This window comes from Dryobates pubescens, chromosome 2, assembly GCF_014839835.1.
Source record: "Dryobates pubescens isolate bDryPub1 chromosome 2, bDryPub1.pri, whole genome shotgun sequence".
NCBI lineage: Eukaryota > Metazoa > Chordata > Aves > Piciformes > Picidae > Dryobates > Dryobates pubescens.
The window spans coordinates 44,071,060-44,086,151 of NC_071613.1; the positions used below are offsets into that span (position 1 = coordinate 44,071,060).

General features: G+C 42.9%; 1 protein-coding gene across 1 annotated transcript in view; it reads left to right on the forward strand.

Moving 5' to 3' along the window:
- The window catches only part of PDIA5 (protein disulfide isomerase family A member 5), a 103,310-nt gene that overhangs the window by 55,053 nt on the left and 33,165 nt on the right, over window positions 1-15,092 (forward strand). The window contains exon 12 of the mRNA XM_054176345.1: window positions 14,167-14,237. Coding sequence (XP_054032320.1) covers window positions 14,167-14,237 — 71 coding nt within the window. The remainder of the gene's footprint in view (window positions 1-14,166; window positions 14,238-15,092) is intronic.

A 15,092-nucleotide genomic window follows, 5' to 3' on the forward strand; every position in this document is an offset into this window, starting at 1 on the left:
GTGCTGCTCAGAGTTGTTGGTGCTAGCCCTGAGAAATGTTGGTGAGTTTGGTTGAGCAGGAATGAGTTCATCCTGCTTTCATTTTGCATGTCACTGGGGACACAGACCAGGCTTTTTAACCTTCTGAAACTCCACTGTAAAGCCCTTAAGAGGATGTTCAATAAATCTGAATATTTAGCATAGGTAAACAGTGACCCAAGCAGCCAGGAGTCTGAAGGCACTCTCCTTCCTCAGCCGTCTGTGTAAGATTGTGCAGCCTTGTGCTCTTTATTCAAACATTTTGCTGAAATTGTGCAGTTGCTAGCGGTGAGTTTAGTGTTATCCTGGATATATCCAGACTGGAGCCTTGCAGACATCTGGAGGGGTTTTTTAATGTACATGGCTGTTGCATCCAAAAACTTCAGTTACAAACTGAGGTCTCTTGTGCTATACAAAAGAACAAATAAATAACTGACTCTCACCCTCAAAAAAAATAAAAGGAATTTTTGCTTAGTTTGATCATATTTGCTAGTATGAGCTAGCACAGTTTTATTAGTGGGCTTATTTCTGAGTCGGTAACAGAAGATCTATTGCACTAAGCAAAGCTATTTCTGTACCATAATATAAATAAAGACACCTATGCCATTTATAATCGTTTTCTGTTAGCAATGAGAATAAAGACTCTGTCTGTATGTGCTTCTTGATCTTGAGCTGTGCCTACAGCTGATCAATTTATTTAGATCCCTGAGATAACAGCTGGGTTCTGAATGTCTCTAAATATGGGTTACACTGCCAGTCAAGTGGTGGTAGATGCTTTAGTTACCCGGGGACTTGCTGGGACTTAAAATGTTCCTGAGTCACTTGAGCATAAAAAAAGCCCTGTTTGTGATTTCAGTTTCCCCATGAAACTGTTTGCTGAGTCAAATGCAATTTCAAAAATAATTGTGTCCAGAGTGTTTGGCAAGTTAGTGCAGGTCTTTCTGACTCAATTTTGTCAAAGGAATAAAAATCTCCCAAATTTCCCTTTCTGTGGTTTGATTGGGGTTTTTTTGCAGCATTTTTATCCAAAGCACATCTCAGTCTCTTGCACAAAATAACCCTAACCAACCTGCTGATAAATCATTTCAGATGCTACTGAAAGGTGTTAAATTCTAGGACTTAAAGTCAATTCAGTAGTGGGTTCTAGAAGTGTCTATTTTTCATGCATAGGAGTTACTTTTCATTATGTTTCGTTGGCACAGATGACATTGTTAACATTTTAAACTGTACCTGTTCATGCAGCCTCATGCAGAATGAAGTCCTGGCACCACCATGAGCTGTAGCCTCCCCATGTACATTCAGCAAGCATGGATCTTAATAGTGTCCAATGCTAGTTACTGGTGTTTGTGAGTCCTCTCTGGTCGCTTGGGATTGCTTTTCCCCTCATAGCAAAGTCTATGGTTCAATAGTGATGCTAGAGGTAACAGTGGGTAAAAAGACATTTTGGTGGTCCTGTTTGTGTGAGTGTGCTTTTAAAGCATGAAACCATTAAAATGTGGGTTTTTTCCTGCAACATTTCTTCTACATGAGCCTGAATTCATGTTAAACCTGTCTTCTTCCTAGGCATCTTCACAGGAGTTCTTCAGAGACTTCATATAAGCTGTAGTTGAAGGACTTGAGGTTAGGGAAAAATGTCAGTGCCCTTAGTAAGATATTAGAGCCATCATGATTTGATAAGGAGGAAAGGCAGGGAAAATGCAGCACTTTTTTGCCACTTTCTCCTCCTTAATTTGTTCTTGGGAACCACTTTGGAGATGCAGTCCTGATACACCTTTTCTTGCTCCCTGCTAATGGCAGGAAGGGCAGAAATAAATCTTGAGATGATAAAGTGCACTACACTTTTGATGTGTTGCTGAAACGTAAAATTCTTTTCCTGTCCTTAGATATTTTTCTCTCCTGTTATAAACCAACATGATAAATTAAGCAGGTAGTGCTTTCCAAAGCCAACTACTCAGCTATGCAGGTTTTTAATTGCACAGGGAGCTGTTTTATCAATTTAGCTTTGAAAAAACTGCTTTTCACAGCCTTTGCTCCTTCCCTCCTCCCTCTGGTGCATTAAACCCCAAGGTTTTAAGCCACTTTGTGGGCTCATTATTAGGAGTGCCAACCAATTAGCCCAGTACCAGATGAAGGCCTCCAGTTTCTAACCAAGCAGCAGGCTTGGATCTCTCCCTGCCAGCACACCATCACTGGTTTCAGTGGACTTGTTTTTGTTTCTTACTGCTGCATGTGGTGAGACTAGGATGCAGGAATCCATTGCTCACTTTGTACTTAAAGTAAAGCAAATCCAAAATGCGAGCACAAAATCAAATCTGTTTTTTTCAAACTGGCTTTTGCAACTTCAAATAAGTGAGTCTCTCTTTCAGACCCCCACTGGTTCCATATGAAAGCTTCTTATGAAAGCAAGCTAGCATTACAGTGAGCCCTAATTGGTACATCTGTTGGCAGACTCAACAGAAAGGCCACGAGTTGAAAAGTCTGAAGAATTAATTTACTGTGCAGCCTGAAAAAAAAAAAATAGCCTTTCTAGCACAGGTCAGCAGCAGCCCAACATTGGCAGCCTGTGATAAATAAATAAATAAAATCTCAAGTTTTCCCCTACTAGTTCCTGACATTCAAGGATTTTTTAAATATTTTTTTTAAAACATGTAAACTTCTGCAGTTGCATCAAAGGAGGTAAGAGGTGGGTTCTCCCAACAACAAGCAGCACTGAATATGGCATGGATGGAAATACCCTGTCGTTTTCGTTTTTCCTTGTCATATCCAGTGTCTGTGGGTTTTAAAAATAAAACATTGGCTGTCTTCAGTGGCTGCATAGAGAGCTTTTGGTATCTGCCTTCAAATGTACAGCCTCTGGGATAAAGACAAACAGTAGGTAGCTGGGAAGCTGTTCTTGTTAGACCTGTGCTAGGAATCCTCTTAATTTATTTAGCATCATCTAGTGGCAGCTCTTCATCAGAAGCTTCTGGTTGTCTCTATTGATGGTATCAGCTTAGTTCAAGTGGAAAATTCTCTTTCATCACCAGAGATCTGCCTTCAGGCCTCAGCTTTGGCACCAGCCAAATCAAGTGTTTCCAAGAGAAGACGTACAATTGTCTGATGTCCTCCTGGGGGTGGTCTCAGTAGTCTCTCTTCTTCCCAGGAGGAGTGCCAGCAACTTCAGTGGTGTAGCATTACTCCAGTATTCCTCCACTCTGCCCTTGTTTCCCCATGTATAAACTAGTTAGAAACAGGTGAGTTTTCAGCTCCTGACTCTGCTTCCACTGAAATGAGCACATTCTGTTTATTTCAGAGAGAGGAGGCCTGGGACACCCAGACTAGGCTCATCAATATTTAAAAGCATGTAAGTCTACACCAGGATGTTGCTTGATATAACACATATTTGAATATCACCAAAAATCTCAGGGAGTGTAAACAGTTCAGTGCAATGACCTGCCAGTGCAATGACCTGCCTCATTGAGCTAATTACAGCAATGACTTTCAGGGGAGATTTAATCACAGACCAAGCCAGGAGTTCTTGAAAATGCAGCGAGCCAGGAAAATGAGGAACCTGACATGGATTCTTCCTTTAATGACAATTCTATTTATGTTTCTTGAGGGTTTTAAAATAAAAATCAATATGAGATTTTAGTGGTACTTAATATAAATAGAAATGTGGAGAGTATAAAAATCCTAATAACCAGCTTGTGCAGTAAAACTTGATAGGATACCTAATGCAAAGGGCGAAGACAGCAACAACTGAGTCCATTGTCTCTTTTGTGTTGGTCTTTTGATACTAGAGCACACAGTTAAGTTACTGCCTTTTCTATTTTTTTTGGAGCAATGTGTGCTCTCTGAGCACTGCAATGTCATAAAAAAGGATGATCCCGTGATAAAAGCAATAGCCTTGGTGTGAAGATGTGGATGTGTAGTTCCCTGCCTTGCTTTGATTTGTACAATCATGATCCAAGTTGCTAAATACTTCTCTTGTTTTCTGGTCTAAGTGATAAAATTTCACCTTGAGTGGGAGTTTTATCTAGCAAGCCATGTCTGGATTGCAAGATGCTCCAGGATTGCAACAATTTGGGCACAGAAGGCGTATGAGCATTGCAGAGACTTGATTAACACAAAGGGAAGTAGGATTCTCCCTTCAGCATTCCCTGGCTTGTGGCAGACAATTGGGTTTTTTTGCCCCCAGATTTTGGAAAGCCTATTGCCAGTGGGTGAGCACACAGCTCAGGCAAGATTATGTTAACTGGAGCTGATGACCTGCAGCCTGTGCTGGGACTTCAAGGGAAGAGCCTTGGTTTGCTCTGATTCAGCTTCATACTATAAACAGTGGCAAACCCAGACTTTAGGGCTGTTTATGGCTACTCTGTCTTCAGGCTGGATCTCCACTTGTTCTGTGCCATGCTGCTGTTTTGGGGGCATGGCATGTAATTGGAATAAACTACTTGCTAGTGGTTTGGGGTATCGAGAGCAGTATGTAATGCTGGCCAGTAGCAGAGGAGGAAAGGAAGGAGCTAACTGTAGATACTTGCTTTGTGAAATTTGGGGAATTTGTTCTGAGTGCATTGCTGTATGCTCATCCCCAATGGGGAGAAATTATTTTCTCTATTGAAGAAGGCATTTGTGAAGGCTGTTCCACTCAGAAGAAGTCTTCCTGTGAATGTGGCAGGTGGTATGAATGGACCATTAGTTTCTTTGGGGGTTTGCTGCCTCATTTCTTGCATTACTATTGCCTTTCCTCTCCCCTAACAAGTCCTTACCAACTGACAGAGACTATTGCAAAGGAGTAGCTGTGATTGCCTAGGGGTAGCTGAGAGGTGACAGCTGGAGGGAGGCTCAAGCCATTCTCCCCTTCTCTCTCTGGGTATCTGTTGTAGATAATTTGAGTGGCCTTTTAAAGGACTTCTGTAATTTCAGCTGTGAAAATTGTCTGAGTGTGTATATTGGGTGACTGTCCTCCCACAAGCTTGACCCCAGTGTATGTGTAAGCCCTTAATGCTCTCATGGTAAGTTCTGATAGGAGTGAAACATGAGCTACATTTATAGTTTTCTTTTTGCTTGCCACTAATTATGAGTTGACAGTAGGAACTGGCTTTAAGAATTAAGCACCAGGTTTATTTTTTCTGAAATAAATTAATTTTCTTGCCTGAGTAAGCTTAATACATGGCATAGGGCTTTCATTTGGAAAGTGCCTCACTATAGCTCTGCTACTTGAGTCATTACCAGTAGAGTTTTCATTATGAAGTTTATCTTCCTAAATACTTTATGGCTTCAATTTTTATTATCTTTTGAAAGGCAGAATAGAGAACTTATTTAAAGGGCAGATAAAGAGCAGAGAAACCTACAGTGAAAGATTGCTTGTCTGCTTGTCTGTTCCTTATGCCCTTTCAGATGGTGGAGTTGGCCAGTGATGCTGTCTTCCAGAGACACTGGTAAATGAATCCATAGCTTTGATCTTGAGGTGGTGTGCCAGTGGCAGAGGTGCTTCTTCTCAGGCCCCGACTGTTTGTGTCTGGTGAGCACACTTCTCCAATGTATCACAGTGCCACAGGATCACAGCACTTTAGAGGTTGGAAAGGACCTCAAGAGATTGAGTCCAACCCCTCTGGCAAAGCAGGATCACTTAGGCTAGTTCTCACAGGAACGCATCCAGGTGGGTTTTGAAAGTCTCCAGAGAAGGAGACTCCACAATCTCCCTGGGCAGCCTGTTCCAGTGCTCTGTCACTCTCACTGTCAAGAAGTTTCTCCTCATGTTGAGGTGAAATCTTCTGTGTTCAAGTTTGACCCCATTGTTTCTTGTCTTATTAGTGTGCACCACCAAAAAGAGCTTGGCCCTGCTCCACTTGGCACCCACCCCTCAGGTATTTATAGACATTGGTGAGATCCCCTCTCAGTCTTCTCTTCAAGACTAAACATTCTCCGGTCTCTCAGCCTCTCTTTTTAGGGGAGATGCTCAAATCCTCTAATTGTCCTTGTGGCTTTCCATTGGGGAGCCCAAAACTGGACACAGTATTCCAGGTGTAGTCTCACGAGGGCAGAGTAGAGGGGTGGAAGAACCTCCCTAGATCTGCTGGACACTTTTTTTGATGCCCCCCAAATGTAGGTGAATGCTGATAAGCAATTCTGCTCTGATTTTGGACAAAATGTGTACATTCTGCATAGCTTGCCTTCCTGGCACTTGACTTCCATAGATGTCTTCAAAGTAATAGCCCATGTCACCATTGCTTTTAAAATCCTTGCCTCATAAACTTAACTGCTTTGGCACATACCTTTCTGAGGAGGATCTCTTTGTGTTGCATCTGTTTAAGTGATGTTTTGTACAAATTGCATCCTAGGAAATAATTTGCTTCCTCTACTTTTTTCCTGAGCTGGACACTGAAATATATTTCATCTAACCTCTGTTCTCTGGCATTTTCATTGCTAAATTTGATGTCTTCCATAGTGGGTTAAGAATATGAGGCAAAGCAATGCAACTTGTCTTTCTTCCCTAAGGTGAAATTTTGTTGATTACCTGGCAATGGAGAAGGGGGTGGGGGGAAGGGAGGGAATCTTTTTTGGATGTAGAATAATTATAGTTTAATTAAGAAGGAAACCTTCTGGTGGTATTTTTCATAAACTCTCAGCAGTTTCACCTTAAGGCAGCCATGCTGTTGTCTCTCTCTTTCACATTTCAATAGAGGAAGATTAATTTTCAACACCTACTCAGGGCCATGTTCCTCCAAGCTGGTGTGGGAAGTGTAATTCATATCTCCTGATGCCAGCTGATCCAGCTTCCTTCACTTCTTTTCCCACCCCAGAGGAATGATAGGAAGCACCATTGTCTCTCAACACTGATTTCTACCAGTTGCACCATATAGTTTTGGCTGAGAGGCTGTGTACCTGCAGCACAATCTTCGATAGCTGGAAGCTGAAGCCAGAGGGGGAATGGCAGTAAGGAACCATGTGATTTTTGTTGTTAGTTTCTTTTTATTAAAGGCAGTCATTAGCTTGAAAATTGTTCCTGGGCACATGCTGAAGTTTATGTCTTTGCAGATGGGGTTATATTCTTTTTGAAGGCTAATTTCAGGAACCTGCCTCAGCCAGGCCTCCCTGTAAAGTTAAAAGCAGAGAGAGTGTACTCTGAGGGCAAGATAGAGCAGGAATCTCTCCATGTGTAACTCTCAGGGATCCCTGGGAGGCAGCAGCCTGTGGCTGAGGAGACAGCCCTGGAGAACACTCACCCTTTCCCCTGAGCTTTTATGTCAAAAGAATATACACTCCAGCATGACCAGAAATGAAGGCAGAATAATGTGTTACATCGTTTATCAGAGCTATCCCATGGAGGCAGCTTGCAAGACTGACTTGGTGTTTCCCTTGGCTCTGTGCTGAGCCTTCCCCACTGAGGTCTGTCACTGACTGAAGGTCGCCCTGCTGCTGGAGCTCTGAATCAGCAAGGATGCAGACAGAGTTCCTTCAGGATTCCTTTGGTTGAGCACTCTTCTCAGTTTGATCTGATTCATTTTATGTAATGCAGTGAGCTGACTGTCTTTTTGAGGTGAGAAAAACCTGGAATAATCAGAACTCATTCTGTAACTGTCTGAAACTGTTTTAGTCTGCTGCTGAACAGTTTCAGTGATGCTGGGAGGGGAAACAGTTATGTCACCATAGAAAAGGCAATCAAGAACTGGGATTTCAAATGCCTGCATCTCTGCGACCAAGGTGATTAAGTAAGGAGGCAAGGTGAGGCTTGCTCAGCCTGTGTTCTCATGTACCAGGCATTGTCAGGGAGTTCATATGGTGTTGACCTGCCCTTGTGGCATGATCAGAGTTTCCTGGTGTCCATCTGAATGCTTTGGTAGTGACCCACCATGTGCTACTGTGTTCTTAGTGCCCTGAGGCTTTCTGCCATGGGTGTGTGCTCTGCAGCAAAAGTGTGAGGAGCTCCTGGGAGAGGTGATAGCTGGGGGGGGGTCACAACTGCCTCAGCCCGTCTTGGGGAGGAGAAGGGGTGACTAATTTGTAGCTGTTCAGTGCCCTGAATTCGCACTGAAGAGCTGCTGGAATCAGGTGGAGACGTTCTTCTCTGTGCACATGCTGCGATTGGATTTGCACAGATCATTGCATGCACAGATTGACTGTACTGTGAGTTTGAGATAGTGCCAGTGAGATGGTGATAATGGTGGGGATGAGATGCTGTACCACTGTCCTCTCACTGGGATGAACTGTGCAGCCCACACAGCTGAGGCATTAGGCTGCAACTGCATAACTGTAGCATGACTGCACTAATCCAAACTGCTGAGGTATTTTTCTTCAAATTCTGTATGTCTAGTTCCTCAGGCTCTTTCCCAGGCTGATCTTTCACAGACTTTGTCATTTGTAAAGCCATAAAGCTGCTTGCTTGTCCTGGGTCCCTAAGCAATGTAATACTTGGCCAGATCTAGTCTACCTTTGAAAGTACAGAAGAGGTGAGATGTCTGAATTTGTGTGCCTGTACACTTCAAGCTGTTGAAAATTTAATTCAGCATCATGTTAAAGGTGTTGCAGCTGCCCCTCCTGATCTTACAAGAAAACATCAAGCCCCGAAACACCTTTAAGTATCTGGAATTTTAGCTGGGTGGACAATGCTGCTAGTAAGAAGGAAATGGACAGTTTACTGGGAATAAGTACCACAGACAAAGGGCTCCTGATTCCTCATAAGGTGATTTATTTTTCCAAAGCAGAAGCTTGGAGATCTGGGCATGGTCTCATCACTGGAACCATTATGACTGTTAAGCAAACACAGTTGCAAATTCACCTGTGATTATGGGGAGAAACAGCTGCTTTTGTCATCCTCCCTCCCTGCCAAATTTGTGGATGATTTCCCATCAGATGTCTGCAGTGCAGATGGCTGAATTGTGCAGGGCAATCTGCAGCTGTTGTAGTTTATGCTGTCCTACACCAGTGAAAGAACTGTAAGCCACCTCATGTCAAACCTTAGAACTACTCTTTGATGTGACACATAAAAAATCTTTGTGTGCTAAAAGACCTCCATGCAGAAGAGAATACATTTGTGTTCTTGAATAGGTGACAAGAGGGTTGGAACTTGTGTGTCTTTTTGCCCCAGCTCCAAGGATTGTGCCTCACTGTCATGCGCATATTCGGTTCGAACTTAACAACAGGGCACACTTAAGGGCTGGCTCATCTGCTGTGTTGAGATATTACTGCTCCTCTGGGATTAGGAATGGAGAAGCCAAAGGTATATACCCAGGAGAGCAAGGGTGCATCTCAATTTTTTGAGGTTCTTTTTTCTCAAAGTTGCCTATAAATCTTCTCTGAGTATAGTCTGACCAGAGTAATGAATGAGTCTGTGCGGTGACTCACTTGCTGAAAGCAGAACATGCTTTGTACTTCAAATTTGTTTTTTCACCTGGCCAATGGAGCTACTTTTGGTACGCAGCTATAGCTGGATGAAGAGCTGACATGATACAATAAGTAGCTGGTCCACGATAACAGTACTCAAGCAATCTCTTGATGGCAGAAATGTAATGATTCTTTACAATCTTTATTTGCAATTGAATTTATCTCTAGAGTTCTTCATGTTGGATATTCCTTGTCCACACCCACTTGAATGTTGACTTTTATCTTTTGCCTGTCAGGTACACTTCAGATCCTCAGACAAGAAGATGTGACCGAGGTGCTTACTTATATAGCCATAATAACCTGAAGGAAGCAAACAGTGAATGACACAGAGAAACAGATTTATGTTTGGGGGACAGCACTAAGGCAGCATATGCAGGAGCTTAGCTGGAACTGCTTGACTGGTTTTCTGCCTCTCTTCTGCAGGCTAAACTTGGCTTTAGCAGCAGAAATGTTTGCATTAATTTGCTTCTGAAAATGTTTAGAGCAACTGTACTCTGTATTGTGAGTCTTTGCCATGGTGCCAAATAGCCTGTTTGGCAGATCTGTATCTGTGAACAAATACAGGTATTTACTGTGGAAAAATGTTGTTTGGTACATTTGCTAACCTTGTCTTTGTCCACGTGCTACTTGCCCTTGCTTGTTAGCATTACTCTGTCCAAACTTGGCCTTTACTTCTGCATATGGTCACTCTCTGGGAAGGAGGACAAAGTGCTGAGCGAGTATGGTCCTCTGCCCTGCACTGGCATTCTGGGAGAAGTGACTTGTCTGCGCAGGGGCAATGTGGAGACCTTTAATCACAGTTGTTCTCGGTGTGCAGCTGAATTAAACTGTGTGACAGTGACTTCACTGGGGGAAGGAGCTCTTTATCTGCCTGACTGTGCAGTGCATAGGAGAAGATTGATTATAAATAACCTGGGAAAACAGAGTTCTTGCTTTATTTAGACAACTGTTTTAAAAATGGTTACTAAGGGCCTGTCTCATACCAGATGTCGTAGCACTGATTTTTGTAAGCTTTAACTTATTTTTCCTATCTTGTAACACTCCTCCTTTACACTTACTTAACCCTGTGATCTTTTCCATTTGAGTCTTGGCCCTTGCATCTTGGGGCTGCTTCTGTGTAGGAGAAGTAAGGTGAGGTGCTGAGAGGTTGGAGTTGTCCAGAACTGTTTGGCACACCCAGGCACTGAAGCTTGACTGGTTTCTGCTTCTGGATGGAAGGAAACTCTGCCTTGCACCTCCAGGGAAGCTACTTGTCTTCTGAAAAAACAAACAAACAAACAAAAAAACAACAAAAAACAAGGCTGTTTAAGTCCTTGTCTAGAAACCTAAAAGGACCTTGGGTATTTCCACCAGCTGTGGCTCAGAGGATTTCAGTGCTTGGAGCAGGCTGCAGAGCATCCATGTGTTGACTGTGACCTTGCTTTTCTCTCCTGGGATTAAACAAGTCACTTCCCTTGCATAATCTTTTAGTTTTAATGTTAGTATACATTTGACATGGCAGTGCATCTTTTAAAAGTACATCTATTACACCTGCCTGCTACACACCTGTGGGCTTGCTTTCACAGTCCAGCAGACTTTACGCAGCACACTGGAGTGTCTGGGCTATGGGCCTGCAGGTTTGTTGTTATTTTCCCATTCATTTTACGAACAGAAAACATCTAAGACTAGAGGAGCTTAATGCAGAGGGATACAGTTGCTGCTGAACAACCTTTATGTAGCAATCAAAGGAGAGACAGTGACCTTGGAATCCATTTAAATGGCTTTTTCGTTGGCCTTTAGTATTTACTGTCAATCCTCCCAGGATTATTGAAAGATAGGCTAAATAATCATAGGGGGGATGCATTGATTTGCAGTGTGTATGTCTGACTTCTAATTCCTATCTCCCCTTTCCTGCAGTGGCAGGTGGAAGCAGGCTGCTGCACACAATAGCAAAATTCTCATGAAGATGGCCTGAAAGGCATCATTTATTGTGGGAGAAGCTCTTGAGATTCAGTGTCCCTCTTTCAGATTCAGTTTAATGCAGTGGCTTTTTTTCCAGGCTGGCTATCATGCTGTCCTCTGTCAGGGGTAGAACAAGCATCGCATGATAAAGATTTGAGGACTTCAGTTTGCATTTAAGTGCCTTTAAAGACCTGATCCTGCTTCCCCTTTATTTTAAGCCTGAGTGAGCTAGCTTTGTGGCAGTCAGTAGTGCTGTGATGCTCATGAAAGAACTGAGGACAATGACATTTCACAGTCTGGAAATCTTTCTCCAAAATTTTACTTAATCCAAAGGATCTCAAATTGCTATGTTTTTTATATCTTGGGCTAAGTATGCCTGGCTTGTTTGGGTGGGTTTGTTTGTATGCGGTTGGGGTTTTTTCTCTGCATGGGTTTGTGTTGTTTGATGCTTTTGGTTGATCAGATCTAACATTACTGACTGTGGAATACAGTTTAGGTTGTGTGGATAGTGTATCTAGAGCACAGTGTGGAGTTTGCTCTGGCTGATGACACGCTGTTTAAAGCCAACCAAGGTGAAGTTAGCCCTGCAAAACAAACAAACAAAAACCTGTTGCATTTTTTTGTATACATTTGAGCTACCCAATTCAGACATGTTCCCAGGTACCTGGGCTGGGACTTGAGATGCCCTTTGTTTAAAAGAGAGGAAGAGCCTGAAATGAATAAAGATTCCTCCTCCTAAAAGGAGAAATAAATCAACTCGGGCAGGTGTCAAAGGGAACTGTCAGCCCCTTCCACAAAGCCATATGCCTGCAAGTTTTCTGTGGGTGGCAAATAAATCATTTTGCCAGCCTCTTTTGTGCTCTTAACCAAGACAAGCAGTGCTGATACAGTAACTCTTCCTCAGCCTTTTCCAGTTTCTTCCTGAATTCACCTCTGAAGCTGTTGCATCAGATTGCTGACTTGGTGGCACTCACTCCCACCACTGAGTAAAACCAAAGCAAAGCTTTTCCAGCCTCATTCTGCTGCTTCTGCCACATTAAAGTATTGGGCTTTGTGCTGCTCTACCACATTAAAGTACGAGGGTTTGCTCAAAGGACATGGGGCTTTTTAGTGCTGTGGTTACTATGCAGATGAGTAAGCAGTATGGACCTTAGCTGGTGTTTGGTCTGGAATCAACCATTTGGGTATTTGCTTTAATTCTCAGGTGGGATTTGCAGTCCTAATTCAAATGTATCCACCCTCTTCAATAAACGTGCCCTAAAAGTATTTCATGGAGTGGTGCAGTGGTTGAAACCTGGCTGAAGTCTGTTTGCTGTGGTGAAGTTACATCTGCATGTCCTAATGCTTCTTGGCTGCAAACACTCTTTGACTTGCGCTGTGCAGAGCATGGTTTCCTGGTTGAGTTCAGGCTTAGGTTTGCATCTGCTGGCTTCAGCATTTATCCCATTAGAGAGAGCCAAAGCAGTGCTGGTTTGGTTTTTTGTGGTGGCTTTTTTTGGTTGGTTGGTTGGGGTTTTTTGTTGGGTTTTTTTTTGACTGGTGTAAAAATAGCCCCAACCCTGTTGCCCATACACCTCAGAAATGGCTTTTGCTGAAGCTGCATTGAAACAGATTTCCAGCCCTGTTTTTTTTCATATGACTTTCAAAAGCTCATCAAAGTCTGGGCTTTCAAGTGCCCATTCCAACAATAACAGCTGAAGAAAGGAAGGCTGGCTGCTGCTGCCAACAAGAGGGAAAAGTGCGACGAGGCTTCATGTTGAGGTTACATTGTACCAGGGCAGGCGAGCGCACTGCATCTGGGTCATGCTATGAGCCTCATCACAGCTCTCTGTGTCTCCATTCTGCATGCAAGAGCCGGCTCTCACCCTGCCTGGGTATCTCTCTCTGCTTCTCTATCCCTTAGGTCTGTCGTTGTGCTGATCCCTTAGGGGCAATAGCAGGGGCTGCGTGGGTGTGAGGAAGGGGCTGTCATGGAGGCCCAGCCTCGTGCTGTAGGTGCTGAAGTGTAACCTGACATTGTGACAGGAGCCTCACCTTGCCCTGAAAGTTCAGTGTGCCTGGAAGCAATTGCACCAACTGAAAGCAGTTTAATTTATACCCAAATAATGTATTCCAAATCTGCTCCTCTCGCTCGCGCATTCATTTTACTTTATTGTAATGTCAGCACTTAGCAGTGAAGTAATGGCAGATCTCTGGAGAACTTCGCACAAGCAAGAAAGCACCATTATCTCCATTTTACAGGCCCTGCTTATGTTCAGAGCATATGTGGTGGTGTAATTGCACTGAGGTGATTAAATTGGTGCAAATCCTTGCTAGAAGGGACATGCTGCACCGCTGTAAAGCGGGGCTTATTATCAGTGCAGTTTAATTCTCATTACTCAATTAAGCTGTGCTAGCATAAGCCTCAGCTTAAAGTTGAGAAGTCACGTGAGGGCCCACGTTGTTGCTTTTCAAAGCAGATAAAGAGTTGGCAACTGGAATGGGTGAGGTTGTGCCTCACCCAAAAGCACGGCAAAAGTGATGGGCTTGACAAATACTGTATTTTCAGTACTTTCTGGGAGGAAAGAGGTCTGGGTGTGAACTCATGGGCTTTATTATTATTTTTTGCTATGTTGAATTCTTTGCTTAAGCCAGACGTGCCACTTTGGAAAAGATCCTAAATTACACTAAGGCTTTACAAATAAATTAAGGAAAATTCATACTGACTTCTAGTAAATCTCTACCCTGTGGTTTTGGATTTTGACAGTGGCTAGATGGGTCACTGAATAACCATGACGTCTACAACTTAATTGGATTTTTCTTTTTTCCCCCTTTTTTTTTCCTTTTTTTTCATTTTGGCAGGGTGTGGGCACTGTAAGAAAATGAAGCCAGAATATGAGAAGGCTGCAGAGTTTCTCCATGTAGCCAGTGATGTAAGTTAATTTCCTTTATTATATCCTTCAAATAATCAGTAATAAATAACTGGAGTAATAAAAGTGACTTCTCCCCCTACAACAAATTCAGCTGTTCTCATCCTCCCACGGGACCTTTCAAAATGTGCTTCCAAAGTACAGTCTCATCGCTGATGCGTGAGGCCTGCCAAAGTCTTCGGAAGAACATTTTGTCTTGAGCAAAAACAAAATCAAAAGATGTTTATGTATTCTGCTCTGGGCCTTATACATAACATGATCAAATCCAAAATGGATTTATTTTTTTTCCAGCTACTTAAAAGACATGAAATGTGAAGAAACATAGGCTTTTATTTATGAATTAGATTGGGGGGGGGGAAGGAAGTTGGTCCCTCTTTCAAATACTCTGGTTTTATGGTTGCATCACTCCATTAGCTTCATCTTAAGTGCTCCATCAGCATGGCTGAAGAAGAGAGATCCAATAATACAAGTATTAGTGTTATTGATTCAGTCTCACACTGTACTCCATGAAAGAGGGGAAGTAGGATTAGTCTCCCTCATACTTTAAGCATCTTCAGTGGAGACATCTAGAGTCCCTTTGTAGTTGCTGGAGAAAGAAGAGAAGAACAGATAGATAAATAAAACTGTACAAGCGGCTGTCCTCTCTGTGACTCTAAAGGTGGTCTATGTAAAGATGCCCACAAGGGAGAGATGAATTTGCCTTGAAATAAATTTGTCTTTAACAGCATTGATTTCTTCTGGGAGAAATGGGGATTTTTGGGAGGAAATGCCATTCCTGGGAACAGGTCTGAAGTATTATAAAGTGAGTTACCTACAGGAAATCCTGTCAGAAGGGGGAGGAGAACAGGTAACACTGAT